The 20,484-nt window shown below is 34.7% G+C and overlaps 2 protein-coding genes across 2 annotated transcripts in view; one reads left to right on the top strand and one right to left on the bottom strand.

Annotated features, from left to right (window-relative positions):
• Positions 1-20,484, bottom strand: part of LOC117340344 (histone H4 transcription factor-like) — a 58,696-nt gene that overhangs the window by 24,510 nt on the left and 13,702 nt on the right. The window lies entirely within an intron of this gene.
• LOC117340875 (estradiol 17-beta-dehydrogenase 2-like) lies at positions 4,036-19,283 on the top strand. The gene is made up of 6 exons (XM_033902651.1): positions 4,036-4,235; positions 4,706-5,414; positions 12,276-12,488; positions 14,952-15,140; positions 16,261-16,512; positions 16,872-19,283. Exons 2-6 carry the CDS (start codon positions 5,060-5,062, stop codon positions 17,081-17,083), a joined length of 1,221 nt encoding a protein of 406 aa, XP_033758542.1. The 5' UTR covers positions 4,036-4,235; positions 4,706-5,059; the 3' UTR covers positions 17,084-19,283.

Here is a 20,484-nt window from a genome sequence, read left to right as displayed (position 1 = left end):
ACTCATTAACCTGTATCACAGGTGTGGTGTACTCATTAACCTGTATCACAGGTGTGGTGTACTCATTAACCTGTATCACAGGTGTGGTGTACTCATTAACACACCAGGTATGGTGTACTCATTAACACACCAGGTGTGGTGTACTCATTAACACACCAGGTGTGGTGTACTCATTAACACTCCAGGTATGGTGTACTCATTAACACACCAGGTATGGTGTACTCATTAACACACCAGGTGTGGTGTACTCATTAACACTCCAGGTATGGTGTACTCATTAACACACCAGGTATGGTGTACTCATTAACACACCAGGTATGGTGTACTCATTAACACACCAGGTGTGGTGTACTCATTAACACTCCAGGTATGGTGTACTCATTAACACACCAGGTATGGTGTACTCATTAACACACCAGGTGTGGTGTACTCATTAACACACCAGGTGTGGTGTACTCATTAACACTCCAGGTATGGTGTACTCATTAACACTCCAGGTATGGTGTACTCATTAACACTCCAGGTATGGTGTACTCATTAACACTCCAGGTATGGTGTACTCATTAACACACCAGGTGTGGTGTACTCATTAACACTCCAGGTATGGTGTACTCATTAACACTCCAGGTATGGTGTACTCATTAACACTCCAGGTATGGTGTACTCATTAACCTGTGTTATCGGTGACCTATATAAACAAGTCCTGACTGACGAGGTTGGTTCAGTATTGACTGATAAGGTGTCAGCTGTACTCAGTAATCGCTGACCATCTGGCTATTCTATCAAACCAGGCGACAACAGCTTACTGTACATTTCCTCACGGTACAGATCTCTGATAGCTTGCATTTTTTTGACAAATACAATTTGAACCATTTTCAAATATTCTTATTAGTAAATAAATGTAGTAAAATATAAATAATCAATCCCTGGGGAATCCAGGCTCCTGCCATCAAATGAGTTTTGTTCTGTTTCTTACTTTTACCATCCTTTTAATTCTTCTATTGGTACATTATTTTTCTTCCAGTCTCAAAACTTCATGACGAAAAAAAATAAAATAAAATGACATTTTTTACAGATCAGAGAAATAGCAATCACAAATTTCAATTGACAAAACTGGCACCTGCAGATTAACATCTTATTTTCTGATGGATAAGTCTCAAAACTATTTACTTTTTTCCAAAGTTTATAAAGATTTCATTTATTGAACTAGAACTGTCGCCAGGATGGCTGAATAATACCCCCGCAATCTGCATGAGTCAATGGTGAATTGGAACTGTTAATTAGAGGCTAACTAAGATAACCCAGTAATATAGTGACCAGTTGCCATAGCAACCATAATTTTGAGAAAAAGAAAGTAAGATGCACATCTACACATGGTCCACTATATTTGAGTTTCATTGAAATCTGCCCTTCGGTTTAGGAGGAGCTGTCCGGACAAACTTAAAGTTATGGTTCTTATATGAAAACCTGTTTATAGTGACCTATTTTCAATATAATGGGATACATATTTCCATTGTATATATGGGCCATATTTGTATCTTAAATGCAGATGAGATGTATACATACACTGCACATATGTGACCCTGCCTGACAAAATGGGTCCAGATGAGGAACAAGAGGCCCGTGGGGTCTGTATCACTAACCTGGTTGGATCTGACCAAACGTTAAAATAATGTTAATGTTCATCTCATTAACAGCTTTATTTGTCAATCTCAAACAATGATATATATATATGGTTAGTGTGGGATCCCAACTGCTTTAAAGAAATAACGAAGTCCAGACTCTCTAAGGGTGTGGAAAGACCCCAGGGTTTGTTTTTACAACGTGAATGTGTTTAAAGAAACAAAGTCCCTTGGGGTGGGGAAAGACCCTTGGGCCTATTTTTACATCAGGATTGTGTTTATCCCTTAACGTCCAGCAATGCTATACATGGTTATGGGATGGGGATCTCAACAGTTTCAAAAACATAACCAAGACACTACTGATAAATCCTTAGGGGTGTGGAAAGACCACAGGACCCATTTTTACATCAGGATTGTGTTTATCTCTTGATGCCTAACAATGCTCTATATGATTATGGGGTGGGGCTCTCAACAGATTCAACTAGAACTGTCGCCAGGATGGCTGACTAATACCCCCGCAATCTACACGAGTCAATGAATTGGAACTGTTAATTAAAGGCCAACTAAGATAACCCAGTAATAAAGTACCCAGTAGCCATAGCAACCATAATTTTGAGAAAAAGAAAGTGGAATGCACATCTACACATGGTCCTCTATATTTGTGTGAAGTTTCATTGAAATCGGCCCTTCGGTTTAGGAGTTGTCCGGACAAACATAAAGTTATGGTTCTTATCAGAAAACCTGTTTATAGTGACCAGTTGCCATAGCAACCATAATTTTGAGAAAAAGAAAGTGGCATGCACATCTACACATGATCATTAATATGTGTGTGAAGTTTCATTGGAATCGGCCCATCGGTTTATGAGGAGTTGTCGGGACAAAATGCGTCTACAGACAGACGGACGGACGGACGGACGGACGGACGGACGGACGGACAGACAACCTGATTCCGGTATACCCCCCTAACTTCGTTGCGGGGGTATAAAAATATAACCAAGAAACTAAGTCCCTATTGGTGGGGAAGACCATAGGGCCTATATCTACAACATGATTTTGATCTTTTTATGCCGAACAATGCTATATATGGTTATATATATAGGGTCAGGATATAAATGGTTTCTTATAAAAGAAACTAAGTACGTAAGTTACTGAGAACAGATTTTAGAACATCTGACACCTGTGAATTTGAAAGTAGGTCAACGTCACTCGGATTCTGGAATCAGATTATGTTTGCTTCACTCTTTACTGCAATACATGATCATATATTTTGTGAATATTTACATTATAATGATACATCTGGAGAAATGTTTTAGATTCTAATAAAAGACACCTCTGTTTGAAAAATATTTTGTTTCTTTTTAATGTATGAAAATAAGTTTGGTGCCAGAATTCATTTTGATACCAAAGCATTCTGGACAAGACAGCAATATTTACTTTAGATTTGCATACACAAGCATTAAACTGTTGATATTACAGAAATACCTGTAACCGCTGTTAATATAAAATCTGCTACGTCTGCATCACTTGTGATGGACCTATTTCTACACCAAGCAGCAAAATGTTAGTGATGTTTATAAATTCATGAGAGCAAGATAACACATGTTCAGTGGGACATCAGCTAATCAGCATCTTTTATAGTGCTATATATACATCTGTTAAATTGAACTATCAGACACACGCATAGACACTAAACATACTTTAGTTCATAAATTTGACTCAAGCGGGAAAAAAACAAGCTAAGAATTCATTTATTATGGCCAATAAAAGAGACATAATTTCCTTTGGTGTGATTCACTTGTTAGAAGATCAATGTTAAAAAGCTTGGAATTTAATTCTAGATAATTCTGTTTTTTTAACAAAACTATCATGCAGGATCAGATGACAGGCATCATATTATGGTCTCTCTCTTTATGGTCGTACAAAACAAAGTCATAAAACTACATATACATTTTAATCAGGAAGCCATAACATGGAAATCAAATTCTTAATGCGAACTAAATATTAACAGATAAAAATACAAAGTATATGTAATAACTTTGTTTTATATCAATTGTGAATGTCAGTGTTAAATTTTGCCATTTATAACTGTCATCAACACTTTGATATTTCAAATTTTCCTCGATTTTTTGGACATGAGACTTGAGAAACTGAGATGTTTGGGTAGAATACTGCTATCAGCCATGACTTTATCACATGGACTTAAAACTCAATACATGTATATATATACAAACTGAATCTATCCATGGCTATATTAGGTGAGACGACATCCAAACCGGAAACACACCTACGACCTGGCTGTCAGTCTCAAGTACCAAGTGAACGAGGGGGATTAGATCACTGAACATTCATCGTCTATAAACGATCAAACTTTCTCCAGATTTAAGTGGTATATAAGGGCATACTGCATGACAATGTTAAAACGCTTTGGTAATTACACAGATAATTCACCTGACGTCTCTTTAAAGCTGCTGAGTTTGAATTTACCAACGACACATATACAAATTTACCGGTGAAACTACTGCGCTGCTGAGTTTGAATTTACCAACGACACATATACAAATTTACCGGTGAAACTACTGCGCTGCTGAGTTTGAATTAACCAACGACACTCAGGTACACATTTACCTGTCATAACTATCGTCATTTTATTTGTCAATAAGACAGAGATGCGATGTATAGTAAAGCGTAATCTTTGAAGTAATATTCTAATGAGGACATTTTTTAAAACAGATTCCGGCGGGATTCCCGGTTATATTTTCTCTTGCGACGGTTTTTTAATTATGAATCTTTCTTATTTAATAAACATATATTTTTCATCAAATTAAGAAATAATATTTTCTATTTTAAATTTTGTGTTAGTGAGACAATAAACTTTTTATTTCCTGGTTGATAATTATGATACATCACTTATACAGATCGAAGTGTACACAAACATGCTGACCATGTCCAATTACACATGATCTAGTTAAAACATCTCATCACTTCCACTTCTCAAGGGGTCAAAAGGTCAAGCACATGACTGTGATTAACAATAGTGAAACATCATCAAGTTATTTCTTCTAATCAGTTTATGTTTTTTATAGATCAATTCTTCATTATAACGGACTCGGTGACACCAGTCGAAGTCCAGTACCAGAACAGGTGTCTCCAACTCTCCACAGATTACAACCCTGCCAGGACTTGGAGACCAATATCAACATTTGATTTAATCCCTAACTGATAAGCAAACTGGTTTAAAGGCTTCAATCAAGACGAGATTGTCAAACTGAGAGTATGTTTCTCGGACCAGCCACAGGATACGTTCCAGTTCACCATAGGACAGTCAGATAAAGTACTTACTTTGCCTTACAGTTAATGATATCGTACTTTAATTACTTGGCTTTACGGATTTTGTGGAACAGCTCTTCTATGATTTTTGATTTTTAAAATTGTCCATCATGTGTGGCCTATTTACTATGCTGTATACAGTACTGTTTGTGAATCGAGAAACAGAAAGAACCAAAATGGTCGGCATGGAAACAAGTGACATGACTCCAGCTAAGAGCATTAACATCATAGTATATGCAGTGTTTGGCATATACATGCTGATCCAGTGTTTTCTCAGGAACATCAACCTGACAAGCAGAACGGTTGTCATGGTGACACTGAATTGTGTTTTCTTACAAATGTTGACCTTTTACCTCAAACCTGACCTCTGGGGAAGTTTGTTACTCATTGGATACCTCACAGTGGCAGTAAAATGGCTGCCGAGGAGGAAGCTGTCCCCCAGGAGAAAGGCTGTTCTCATCACAGGTAAGACTAAACATCACAGGTAAGACTAAACATCACAGGTAAGACTAAACATCACAGGTAAGACTTAACATCACAGGTAAGACTAAACATCACAGGTAAGACTTAACATCACAGGTAAGACTAAACATCACAGGTAAGACTTAACATCACAGGTAAGACTAAACATCACAGGTAAGACTAAACATCACAGGTAAGACTTAACATCACAGGTAAGACTAAACATCACAGGTAAGACTAAACATCACAGGTAAGACTAAGAGATTTGTGTCAGTTATGAAATATAACGTTGGTAAGTATCATTGTATGTAATAACTAAACTGATGTGGTAGACACAGTGTAAAAGCTGTATTTATCAATTATGGCCCTTTGGTATGGTGTAATACCATACTGACCAAATCAAAGGTCCTTAATTTCTATATTGGATATGAAACTTGTTTGTAAAAGGGTGGAATTGCATCATATTTATCTTGATAACAGGAAATTGACACTTGGGCATTAATGTCGTCATAATGATTTATGATGTCATAAATGAAATAAATAAAAACATCTGTTCGATATAAAAAATATTAACCTGCACATTACAATGTTTTAGCCAAGAGAACTGACGGAAAATCGGACCATCTCTAATATAATATATTATAGTGTAGATGACAAGACCTGTCGATCTGCTACCAATCGTGTGTACTTATACCTCTGACTTTGTCTGACGGAGGTGACAGTCACTGAAACATCACTCAGCAAATTCAATGTTGTTTGTGAATTCTATTCATTCATCAAGATCACAGTACAGTTCTGGTGTAAAGATGGGTCAACTTATCAATGCCTTGTTTCTCAATAGCAATAGGTCAATAGGTCAATAGGTCAATAGCATATTTTCCAAGTCAATAACTATCGCGATATCTCGCTTAACTATCAATTGTTTAAAACATTTTTCTAAGTAATTATAAAAAAGCTCCAAGAAAGCAAGATCTTTCACTCATCTATTTATGAAAGAACGGCACAATGTATTTAGAACAAAAATAATCTTAAGCGCAAGTCGTTACATTGACACGAGTACTTTAAAGGTGTATATTATGATTAAGTGTTGTCTTAATTGATTCCAATTAGATCTAGATAATTTCAAAAATAATACGTTAAAGTAGTTCTATTCTGGGTCAGTGTTATAGACCTACTCCTCAATGGGTCTTAGAGGTTATCAGAAATCACCTGATTAGAAAAAAAAAAAAAAAATACTTGGCAGTACCCGTAGTGATTTAAACAACATGACAGCATATATATATATCATAAGCAGCGATTTTAAAATCACCTGAAGAAAAAGGTCAAAGCAGCCATATGGCAGCTTTTGTGAAAATGAAATAGTATTGTATTCTATAGTTCTATGATCGTCCATTAACAATTTTAGTCAACATCAGACAGAGCAGTTGTTCACAACTCATTAAGTTGAAGTAAAATGTTAAAAGGAAAAAATCTGAAATTGACTTATGTCAAATATATGTGATGCAGAAATTGTATATCGTAAGAATTTTATAGATATAACCTTAAAAACTAAAGACTTAAAATCAATCATCAATTGAATAATCAATTATTATTATGAATTATTCTAGCTACCTTAAGCCTCTTAATCCAAATTTCAACTGAAGCAAAACAAATATCTAAATCTGGTTTCATGAAATCTGATTTTTATGTTCCTAATTTCTTAGAATTGAATTTAAATGAAATACATGTAGATGCAACATTTAATGATCATGTATGGTGACATACAGCTAAGGTGTAATTTTGATGCAATGAACCGGTAGGTTGTGATTTCGATTCTCTGTCACATACCCCTAGGGTGTGATTTCTGTCTTGTAACCCTAGGTTGTGATTTCTCTGTCACGTACCCCTAGGGTGTGATTTCTGTCATGTAACCCTAGGTTGTGATTTCTCTGTCACGTACCCCTAGGGTGTGATTTATGTGTCACATACCCCTAGGGTGTGATTTCTCAGTTAACCATACCTGTCAAGGGTCAAATGTTGACAAACTGGAGATCTCCAGTTTGAGGACTTTCCTCAAACTGGAGATTGCGCGAGGCAACATTTTTACTTAACATATTGAATTCATCAACAAAAAACCCCCACAAATTAATTGATTAATAGTATTCAATTTGATAACAAGTAAATTATAGTTATTATAACTTGTACTGAATAGTGAATGAAACTACTGAATAGTTAACGAAAGTAGGATCAAAATCTCAGGAGTCGGTGACTCTCAGTTGTAAAATCCTCAGAGTCAAATACAAATCCTGAGATTAATTGTTTTCAAATGTATACTGATATTTATATACATTAATTTTGGATTAAATAAAATGTAGCATATTCAAAAACATTAGTTCAATTGAATTTACCTTCAAATAATTCCATATATTGAATCAATAAATTATTTTTTTAATAATCTAAATATAGAAATTGAAGGCTCTTCTTTTTAAATCAAATCCATGTATAAGTTTCATTCGGAAAAAAAAAAAGAAAATTAAGTATCTTTCTTTTTTTAGTTACGTTATTTCCCAGAAAACAATTGTCTAAAATCAGGAGAGAGAAAAAAAAATATTCTGAAAAAATTGTCCATTTCCGGATTCTGGGTCAATTTTTAGAATATTCATCACAACAAACATGGCCGCCGTCAACAGCATGGTGCCGATTTATTTGAGAGTCTGACTGCAGTTCTTTGCCAACATTCTTAAATCAATAAACAAGAGGCTCATGGGGCCTGTATCGCTCACCTGGTTGGATTAGACTAAATGTCAAAAAAATGTTCATGTTCATGTTCAATTCGTTTTATTTGTCAATCTCAAACAATGCTATATATGGTTATAGTGTGGGGATCCCAACTGCTTAAAAGAAATAATGAAGTCAAGACTCTCTAAGGGTCTGAAAGACCTCAAGAATTGTTTTTAGAACATCCATTCATAACTTTATTACTAGTAGCATTTAAAAGAATTACCTCTATTTCCCCTATGGGCCCCGCCCTTTGGCCCCTCGGGGGTTAGAAACACCATTTATGCAAAATCTGTTCCCCTTCCCCCAAGAATGTTTCTGATCAAATTGGGTTCAAATCCATTGATAACTTTATGACTAGTAGCCATTTAAAGGAATTACCTCTATTTCCCCTATGGGGCCCCACCCATTTGGCCCATTGGGTGTCAGAGTCACCATTTATGCAAAATCTGTTCCCCTTCCCCCAAGGATGTTTCTGACTAAATTGGGTTGAAATCCTTTCATAACTTTATGACAAGTAGCGATTTGAAGGAATTACCTCTATTTCCCCATTAGACCCTGCCCCTTTGGCCCCTTGGGGGTCAGTCAGTCACCATTTATGCAAAATCTGTTCCCCTTCCCCAAAGGATGTTTCTGACCAAATTGGGTTCAAATCCATTCATAACTTTATATTTACCATTGTATGGCACTGCCACTATATAACCCTACCAATTCAGTTGCGAGTTCACCAGCCTATGAACTGCCAACAGGAAGTGATCTCTGCTACTTGTAAGCACGGGAAATTTGAATTTGAAAATTTCAAAACAAAAATCGCATGACAAATAAAAAAATCGCAGATGGTAAATATAAGAATTGAACGGCTTTCAGTTGGCATTCATAGTCAATATGAATTCCAACTGGACAGAGGCAAATTCAACATGCAAATAGATTATTTTACTACATGCATGTTGATTATTGGAAACTTCACCCGAGACCCAATTTGGTGACAGTCAGGGTTTGTCACAGTTGACCGACTCTTTTAATTAACCCATAGAGGTCAATTAGTGTCACTGACCATAGCTAATATGCCCTTTGTTGAGTCTGTATATTGGACAACGTTTTAAGACTTATATACACACTAGTTTTAGTCAGAATTTGAAGCGTCAAATTGACGCAAGTCATGTCCGAGGGCGAGGTACTTGGGCCAAGCAGGAGAAAACTGGAGGATTTAATAAAATTCAGGACCCGCGCAGGGTCATTAATTTCAAACTGGAGAATTTGATTTTTGCATTGAATATTCGGGAGTCTCCCGTCCAATGCGGGAAACTTGACAGGTACGGTTAACCCCTAAAGCATCAATGATTGCATCGACTGGCAACAATACAATGATGTCACAACAACATTCCCTTCAGTAGACAACCCAAAATATCAGTTTGTTCAAATATCACTGAATTTCACATAAATCACTAAATAAATTAAATAAATAAATGCATTCTTAAATTTACATATTTTACCAAATTTGAGCAGGCATGTGCTATTTTAGAAATAACACAAATGCAGAAATGAAAGTTTGTTTTTTTTAAAATATCAGCACATTTTAAATATATCACTAAATGAAGAAAACAAATATCTTCTCAATTTTTTTTTTATTTTTACAAAATTTGAGCTAACACATGCTATTGTAAAATAACACAAGTATAGGGCATTCTAATGTACTTATTCATCTCGTAACCAAAGTAAACAAGATATTTGTGTACCTAATGTACAGTGTTTACAGGCGACCAGTCTGTTACCAGTTACTATCAGTGTCTGACCGAATATCTCAGATAAACATCAACCTCCCTGTAGGCTCCTATATATTGACTTGGGTCTAATCTTAAGGAACTGGCAAATACTCAAGTCCCATTTCACAAAGTTACAAACATTTATTTTATAATTAGTTGTAATGACAAATCTGGTTTTGATGTAGTATGTCTACACACAGGTTCGTAAATACAATCATTTGATATATTAATGATAATCCTTAGATAAATACATTCAATTTTGAAATTATTCACAAAATTTCAAATGTTAATTTTATAATTGAATTAAATGAATAAACGTCTGGTCATATTACATTACTCTACATTTAAGTTTATAAAATAAACCATTTACATTTTTTGACCCAATTTGATATCCGTAGAGAACTGTTGCAAAGTAAAGACAATACATATATATTATAATTAATCATGAAATATTTTCACAAAGTTTCAAACATTTATTTTATAGTTTATTTGATTTAAAAGAATCTTTTGCTCGTATTACATTATTCTACATTTAAGTTTATAAACAATTTATATATTTTGTCCCACACTCTGACCCAACTTGATACCTGTATCTATTGTTAAACACTCATTGGCATTATCTTTATCTGTTATTGGTAGATCTGGTGCATTAGGGTTAACCCCGGTGACCTTGAATTTGGGTCAACCGTAATAGTTGATAACCTTTCACCCCAGCAGGCTATATATATCCCGAGGTCTATAGGATAGGTATCATTGTTCGTACAAGGATAAAGTCAAGTGAGAACATTTGTAGGGAGTAATCAAACACGTTATTATCGTGCATTAATCTCAAATCTTCAATATTGATACATTTATCTCAGTTTTGATATGAATTATATTTATATGCTTATCTCACAACTTTGATACTGAATTGATATTGAGCACTTGTATCTTAAGTTTTTTCATGCCACCATATTATACACCTAAAAGTTTTATCAAATTCAAACACAGCTATCTTATTAATGTTATTGTACATTTTAAAACTTTGATCCTAACTTGATATTGAGCACTTGTATACATCCTAGTTTTTTTATTCTATAGTATACTGTATATATTATACTGTAAATATTTTACAGTATATACTAAACAGTATATATTATACTCTGTATGTATTATACTGTATATATTATACTCTGTATGTATTATACTGTATATATTATACTCTGTATATATTATACTGTATATATTATACTCTGTATATATTATACTGTATATATTATACTGTATATATTATACTCTGTATATATTATACTGTATGTATTATACTCTGTATGTATTATACTCTGTATATGTTATACTGTATATATTATACTGTATATATTATACTCTGTATATATTATACTGTATATATTATACTCTGTATATATTATACTGTATATATTATACTCTGTATATATTATACTGTATATATTATACTGTATATATTATACTGTATATATTATACTGTGTGTATTATACTGTATATATTATACTCTGTATGTATTATACTCTGTATATATTATACTCTGTATATATTATACTCTGTATGTATTATACTCTGTATATATTATACTCTGTATATATTATACTGTATATATTATACTCTGTATATATTATACTCTGTATATGTTATACTGTATATATTATACCATATATATTATACTCTATATATTATACTGTGTGTATTATACTGTATATATTATACTCTATATATTATACTGTGTGTATTATACCGTATATATTATACCGTATATATATTATACCGTATATATTATACTCTGTATATATTATACTGTATATATTATACTCTGTATATTATACTCTGTATATATTATACTCTGTATATATATTATACTCTATATATAATACTCTATATATTATACTCTATATATTATACTCTATATATTATACTTTGTATAAATTATACTCTATATATTATACTGTATATATTATACTCTGTATATATTATACTCTGTATATATTATACTCTGTATATATTATAGTCTATATATTATACTGTTACTATATTATACTCTGTATATATTATACTCTGTATACAGTATATATTATACTGTATATATTATACTCTGTATCTTATACTGTATATATTATACTATTACAAATATTATACTATCATACAATCTAATACAGCCATCTTCCTAATATTATGCACTTATCCTACAGCTTTGACACTAAACATTATAACTTCTCACTTGAATTTGATTCTAAATATCATTTGCTTGTCCCAAAATCTTGACATATACTATCATAATTTGAAACATAGATTTATTGATGAATACTTATCAGAAACAATAATATGTGACAGGTTGTGACCGAGGAATTGGCTTCAGTTTGGCCCAACATTTGGACAGCCAAGGATTCCATGTATTTGCCAGTTTCCTCAACAACAAAGGTCAGGAACAACAGGAACTTGTAAAAAAATGTTCAAATCGTCTACACACCATACAGATGGATGTGAGCAGTGTTCAGCAGGTGGAGGCCGCAGCAAATCACGTAGCTACTGAGGTCAGAGGTCAAGGTAAGTCATAGTCCGGAATTCTACAAAACTACTGAGATGAAGAGTGGTTACACTTCACAGAAACTCACTCTCAAGGTCGGAGGTCAAGGTAATTAAATCACACTTCACAGAAACTCTCTATCAAGGTCAGAGGTCAAGGTAATTAAATCACACATCACGGAAACTTACTATCAAGGTCAGAGGTCAAGGTAATTAATCCACACATCACAGAAACTCTCTCAAGGTCAGAGGTCAAGGTAATTAAATCACACATTACACAAGCTCTTTATCATGGTCAGAGGTCAAGGTAATTAAATCACACATCACAGAAGCTCTTTATCAAGGTCAGAGGTCAAGGTAAGTCACTGTCAAGGTCAGAATTCAAGGTGCGTCAAATCAAAGAAAGCCGTTGGTATCAATTAAAAGGTAAACACATCACTCCCTTTACCAAGGTCAGCATGACATAGTAAGAACAACAAACTGTGGAGTTAGTTATCTATTCTTAACAGCCCATCACCACCATCAGGGTCATCAGGACCAAACAATGGGCAAACACAACATCAAACATATAAAACATGTAAAAATATATTGGTGGTCAAGATCAGTCATGATCATACGTCACAGAAACTCACAGAAACGAGGTCAGGAGGTGAAGTAAGAATAACTCCGGTCAAGGTAACAATAACTCAAACTGAGCTGAGGTGTTGTCAAGGTAACAGTAACTCAAACTGAGCTGAGGTGTTGTCAAGGTAACAGTACCTCAAACTGAGCTGAGGTGTTGTCAAGGTAACAGTACCTCAAACTGAGCTGAGGTGTTGTCAAGGTAACAGTACCTCAAACTGAGCTGAGGTGTTGTCAAGGTAACAGTACCTCAAACTGAGCTGAGGTGTTGTCAAGGTAACAGTACCGCAAACTGAGCTCAGGTGTTGTCAAGGTAACAGTACCTCAAACTGAGCTCAGGTGTTGTCAAGGTAACAGTACCGCAAACTGAGCTCAGGTGTTGTCAAGGTAACAGTACCTCAAACTGAGCTCAGGTGTTGTCAAGGTAACAGTAACTCAAACTGAGCTCAGGTGTTGTCAAGGTAACAGTAACTCAAACTGAGCTCATGTGTTGTCAAGGTAACAGTACCTCAAACTGAGCTCAGGTGTTGTCAAGGTAACTGTAACTCAAACTGAGCTGAGGTGTTGTCAAGGTAACTGTAACTCAAACTGAGCTCAGGTGTTGTCAAGGTAACAGTAACTCAAACTGAGCTCAGGTGTTGTCAAGGTAACAGTACCTCAAACTGAGCTCAGGTGTTGTCAAGGTAACTGTAACTCAAACTGAGCTCAGGTGTAAATCATGTAACAATGTAATAATGATAAGGTCCTATAATGACATTTACAGGTGTAAATCATGTCACAATGTAATAATGATAAGGTCCTATAATGACATTTACAGGTGTAAATCATGTAACAATGTAATAATGATAAGGTCCTATAATGACATTTACAGGTGTAAATCATGTAACAATGTAATAATGATAAGGTCCTATAATGACATTTACAGGTGTAAATCATGTCACAATGTAATAATGATAAGGTCCTATAATGACATTTACAGGTGTAAATCATGTAACAATGTAATAATGATAAGGTCCTATAATGACATTTACAGGTGTAAATCATGTAACAATGTAATAATGATAAGGTCCTATAATGACATTTACAGGTGTAAATCATGTCACAATGTAATAATGATAAGGTCCTATAATGACATTTACAGGTGTAAATCATGTCACAATGTAATAATGATAAGGTCCTATAATGACATTTACAGGTGTAAATCATGTAACAATGTAATAATGATAAGGTCCTATAATGACATTTACAGGTGTAAATCATGTCACAATGTAATAATGATAAGGTCCTATAATGACATTTACAGGTGTAAATCATGTAACAATGTAATAATGATAAGGTCCTATAATGACATTTACAGGTGTAAATCATGTCACAATGTAATAATGATAAGGTCCTATAATGACATTTACAGGTGTATATCATGTAACAATGTAATAATGATAAGGTCCTATAATGACATTTACAGGTGTATATCATGTAACAATGTAATAATGATAAGGTCCTATAATGACATTTACAGGTGTAAATCATGTAACAATGTAATAATGATAAGGTCCTATAATGACATTTACAGGTGTAAATCATGTAACAATGTAATAATGATAAGGTCCTATAATGACATTTACAGGTGTAAATCATGTAATAATGATAAGGTCCTATAATGACATTTACAGGTGTAAATCATGTAATAATGATAAGGTCCTATAATGACATTTACAGGTGTATATCATGTAACAATGTAATAATGATAAGGTCCTATAATGACATTTACAGGTGTAAATCATGTAACAATGTAATAATGATAAGGTCCTATAATGACATTTACAGGATAGGCCATCAACATCCACTCTATCTATTTTCCAGGATTGGAATTCTGGGGAATCATCAACAATGCTGGGATCTGTTTCATAGGAAATGTCGAGATAATGGCTACTGAGGATATGAACAAAGTCATGGCCATCAACTACTTTGGTCCTGTGAACGTTTGTAAGGCATTCCTTCCACTACTACGTCAGTATCGGGGTCGACTCATCAATGTCGCTAGCAATGCAGGTAAAGCACCTTCATTTCACAGCGTAATATATCAATGAATTAGAATGCTGCATCAGAAGTTTTGATTAGTTATGAACTGAATAATTGCATTATCAAAGAAATGATGTCTCCTTGGAGTGATTCAGATTCTATTGATGTTTTACTTAAGAAAAGAGCTGGTTGCCGAGTATATTGTGATAAGTGGAATAATTCATATCAATGAAATGTTTGTAAATCATGAGTGTATTATATCTACCACCCAAGCACCTGCTGTACTGTACATGTTAATTTATTTTTAAAGGTTTGGTCCCCGTGCCCCTGATGGGCGTGTACTATTTATTATTTAAGGTTTGGTCCCCGTGCCCCTGATGGGCGTGTACTATTTATTATTAAAGGTTTGGTCCCCGTGCCCCTGATGGGAGTGTACTATTTATTATTAAAGGTTTGGTCCCCGTGCCCCTGATGGGCGTGTACTATTTATTATTAAAAGTTTGGTCCCCGTGCCCCTGATGGGCGTGTACTATTTATTATTAAAGGTTTGGTCCCCGTCCCCCTGATGGGTGTGTACTATTTATTATTAAAGGTTTGGTCCCCGTGCCCCTGATGGGCGTGTACTATTTATTATTAAAGGTTTGGTCCCGGTCCCCCTGATGGGAGTGTACTATTTATTATTTAAGGTTTGGTCCCTGTCCCCCTGATGGGAATGTACTATTTATTATTTAAGGTTTGGTCCCTGTCCCCCTGATGGGAATGTACTATTTATTATTTAAGGTTTGGTCCCCCTGATGGGAGTGTACTATTTATTATTAAAGGTTTGGTCCCCGTGCCCCTGATGGGTGTGTACTATTTATTATTAAAGGTTTGGTCCCCGTGCCCCTGATGGGTGTGTACTATTTATTATTAAAGGTTTGGTCCCGGTGCCCCTGATGGGCGTGTACTATTTATTATTAAAGGTTTGGTCCCGGTGCCCCTGATGGGCGTGTACTATTTATTATTAAAGGTTTGGTCCCCATGCCCCTGATGGGAGTGTACTATTTATTATTAAAGGTTTGGTCCCGGTGCCCCTGATGGGCGTGTACTATTTATTATTTAAGGTTTGGTCCCCGTGCCCCTGATGGGCGTGTACTATTTATTATTAAAGGTTTGGTCCCCGTGCCCCTGATGGGCGTGTACTGTGCCTCTAAGGCAGCCCTAGCCACAATGTCTGAGGTGTGGAGGTATGAATTACAACGATGGGGAATCAAGGTTGCTACAGTGATACCCAGTGGCTACAAGACCGGTATACTGGCCTACGATAAAGCAGCCGTGGCTGATCGCTGGTGGTCCAAGGCCAGTGATACCGTCCAAAGGGACTACGGCAGGGAATGTTTTAACATCAAATTTAAACAGAAAAGTAAGTTGTAGCTGATATTAGAATTAAATATTCTTCATAAAGAATGAAAAAGAAACAAAGAAGTTAACAAACATTACATGCTCTACCATAGAAATATCAATCTTATATTTAACCAGATACTCGAGATGCTTAATATCCACAACAATATTATATTTAATCAGATCCTCAAGATGCCGAGTATGCGTATCAATTTTATATTTAATCAGATCCTCAAGATGCCGAGTATGCGTATCAATTTTATATTTAATCAGATCCTCAAGATGCCGAGTATGCGTATCAATTTTATATTTAATCAGATACTTGAGATACTTAATATCCACAAACTTAAATTTAATCAGATCTACACTAAATCATTTCAGATCCACAAGATATGCTGAGTGCGAATTTCGCGGAGATCCTGAACAACATTACGGATGCCCTCCTATCTGCATACCCTAAATCGTACTACTATAACGGTTTCCTGGCTCGCTCCCTTCCCTTCCTGTACCTACATCTACCAACCTTCATCAGCGACCCCATCATGTCTGTCCTCACTGACTGGTTCGACTTCAAACCAAATTCAGTCACGTAACACTTGTTTGGTATTTGGTACAATATATGTGATTGGAGACTTGTTTGATGTGCTCAATGGCTAGTGTAACTTTCACACACACGATACTGGTTCACAGATTTGTTTTTTGTTGATATTTATTTTCAATGTTCACAGATTTTATTTTTGATGTCTACAATAACAATAACTTTAAGTAGAATTCAATCTGATTGAGTGGTGCTGTAGATTTGTGTTACTAGTGTTGTTTGAGTGGTGTTACTAGTGTTGTTTGAGTGGTGTTACTAGTGTTGTTTGAGTGGTGTTACTAGTGTTGTTTGAGTGGTGTTGAAGATTTGTGTGATTAGTGTTGTTTGACTGTTGCTGAAGATTTGTGTCACTAGTGTTGTTTGAGTGTTGCTGTAGATTTTAGTTATTAGTGTTGTTTGAGTGTTGTAGATTTGTGTTATTAGTGTTGTTTGAGTGGTGTTGTAGATTTGTGTTATTAGTGTTGTTTGAGTGTTGCTGAAGATTTGTGTTATTAGTGTTGTTTGAGTGTTGTAGATTTGTGTTATTAGTGTTGTTATTTATATCAGATTTATTGTTGTGTGTTGTACATGTAACAGCTAGTACTATATACACTATGACTTGTTGAAATATCAGATCAGAAACTACAACTTTTAGTGCTGCAACGATATGCTTCCCTCATGATACAATAGGTATTGTGATATTTATCTCATGATACAACACATATCACAATACATTTATTTTGCAAATAATAAAATATACTGCTGTTAAGTAAAATTACCAACACATTTAATTCCATTGTCCTGTAATATAATAAGCCCACCTTCATCTACTGCTGTTCAGTAAAATTAGATATGTAATTTCATTGTCCAGTATGTAATAAGCCTATCTACATCTGCTGCTGTTCTGAAAAATTAACAGATGCTTAAGCCCATCTACATTGACTGCTGTTTAGTAAAATTACCAACACATATAATTTCTTCGTTCTGTAATATTCCCGTTCACACATCTATTGCATTTCAGTAAAAATGCTTATTTTCTTGAAATAAGCCCTATCCTTATTTTGAGTCAATTTAGGCCCAATGGGCTTTTTACAGGATAAATACAGTTCTGTCAATATAGGTAGACTATGGCTCTGATTAGTTACTGCATACCTGGTAATTTTCGCCCCCGTTTAATTTTTGCCATTTTCGCCCTTTGATGATAGGGCGAATTTAAGATGGCGGCGAAAATTTCAAGCTCAATTGCAGGATTTACACGTTATCGTACATAATTTTAGTCAGATCCAAAACATACCCTCGTACTTTTCAAGTGTGTTTTATTCTATACAATTACAAGCAACACGTGTTATATATTTACACTAAATTTATAAAACAATTTATCTTTTTAATACAATCTATGCATGTGAAATAAAATCTTGATCTTAATCTACATGTAGGTCTAGTAAATATGCAATGTCAAGTTGAGTTAAATCGAGAATTGAGCTGATAGCGTATTGGTTTAGTATATTTGATTTAATAAAACTTTAATAGTAAGTAACTTTTAAAATTCAGTCATTTTTTTAAACGATGCACATAAAATAGCATCAAATTCTTGCCATTGTAAAGACTGATTTTATGAGTTCATCGTCGCTTGTGGCTTCTATCGATGACAAATTAAATGAACAAGAGAAAACACTGGTCAGTAGTTAGTCACGGCACGGTGAACTTACCACTCATCGTGTTTGCTTAAAATCAACCATGCATACCTGATACTATTTGAATCTATATAGGCTAAAAGTAGATCTGAACACAGGTAAACGTTGTTTATTTCACACCTGATTACATTTCACACTTCAGCAGGATATGCAAATAAAATGGGGGAATTGGATAAATCCTGAATGTTCCGAGTGCAAGTGTATAGAGAATTCCGAATGGAATTTTCCGATTGTAAATGAGGAAAAGTCATTTCTTAAAAAGTAGTTTAGGGCGAAATTAAAATGGGGCGAATATCTTTTGTGTTGCTCAAGGGCGAAAATAACCTGGGGAGAAAAATACCAGGTATACAGTTATTGTCTTATATTGTTGTTTGATGTTATGTGTGTTATTAATATGTTTTCATCAGAGATGAAACGTCTGTGATATATTTAATTTGTTGTAATATTATGGTAATTCTAATGATACTGTAAGTATATTTTGATTTAAAATCTATTTTTGTGATAATAAATTGTCTTTGTTGATTTGCAGTTTTTTGTTGTAATTATTATCTGAACATAACAGAAACTCAATTTTGGTTCCATATATCAAACTACAGATGTCAGACTACAGATATCAGACAACAGATATCAGACAACAGATATCAGACTACAGATATCAGACTTTAGATGTCAGACTACAGATATCAGACTACAGATATCAGACTACAGATGTCAGACTACAGATATCAGACTACAGATATCAGACAACAGATATCGGACTACAGATATCAGACTTTAGATGTCAGACTACAGATATCAGACTACAGATATCAGACTACAGATGTCAGACTACAGATATCAGACTACAGATATCAGACAACAGATATCGGACTACAGATAACAGACTACAGATATCAGACTACAGATATCAGACAACAGATATCAGACTACAGATATCAGACTATAGATTTCAGAGTACAGATATCACACTATAGATAACAGACTACAGATGTCAGACTACAGATGTCAGACTACAGATATCAGACTACAGATAACAGACTACAGATATCAGACTACAGATAACAGACTACAGATATCAGACTACAGATATCAGACTAGATAACAGACTACACATACCAGACTGGATATCAGACTACAGATATCAGACTACAGATATCAGACTACAGATGTCAGACTACAGATGTCAGACTACAGATAACAGACTACAGATGTCAGACTACAGATGTCAGACTACAGATATCAGACTACAGATATCAGACTACAGATATCAGACTACAGATGTCAGACTACAGATGTCAGACTACAGATAACAGACTTTAGATGTCAGACTACAGATATCATACTACAGATATCAGACTACAGATGTCAGACTACATATATCAGACTACAGATATCAGACTACAGATATAAAACTCCACAATCCCGACTCCACATATCGGACTACAAATATCAATTATCAGGCTTCAAATACTTCACTATATTGCATCAAATATACAGACATTACCATAATCATTTTTTCTAATATCCAAATGCTTCCATTCTCCCAAATATATTTACTTGATGTTAAAGCATCAATTGATAAGACAAGTCGCCAAACCAAACCCGACTCTCAAAACGTTATCACATTTAACCAGCCTGTTATCATGTGACTTCACCAGTGTAACATTATCGTCACTTGTGTTATATAACCTGTCACTGGTGTTATATAACCTGTCACTGGTGT

The sequence above is a fragment of the Pecten maximus genome, chromosome 13 (assembly GCF_902652985.1).
Source record: "Pecten maximus chromosome 13, xPecMax1.1, whole genome shotgun sequence".
In the NCBI taxonomy this organism is placed as follows: Eukaryota; Metazoa; Mollusca; class Bivalvia; order Pectinida; family Pectinidae; genus Pecten; species Pecten maximus.
Note: the sequence above shows the minus strand (reverse complement) of the source record. Positions and strands in the feature narration are given on the sequence as shown.

Bases quoted from the DNA above. Each gene is read 5' to 3' on its own strand.
- LOC117340875 (XM_033902651.1), top strand. From the start codon at position 5,060: ATGTGTGGCCTATTTACTATGCTGTATACAGTACTGTTTGTGAATCGA. The intron at 12,489-14,951 runs GTAAGTCATAGT...TCTATTTTCCAG, and splicing joins TACTGAGGTCAGAGGTCAAG to GATTGGAATTCTGGGGAATC. The intron at 15,141-16,260 runs GTAAAGCACCTT...TTATTATTAAAG, and splicing joins CAATGTCGCTAGCAATGCAG to GTTTGGTCCCCGTGCCCCTG.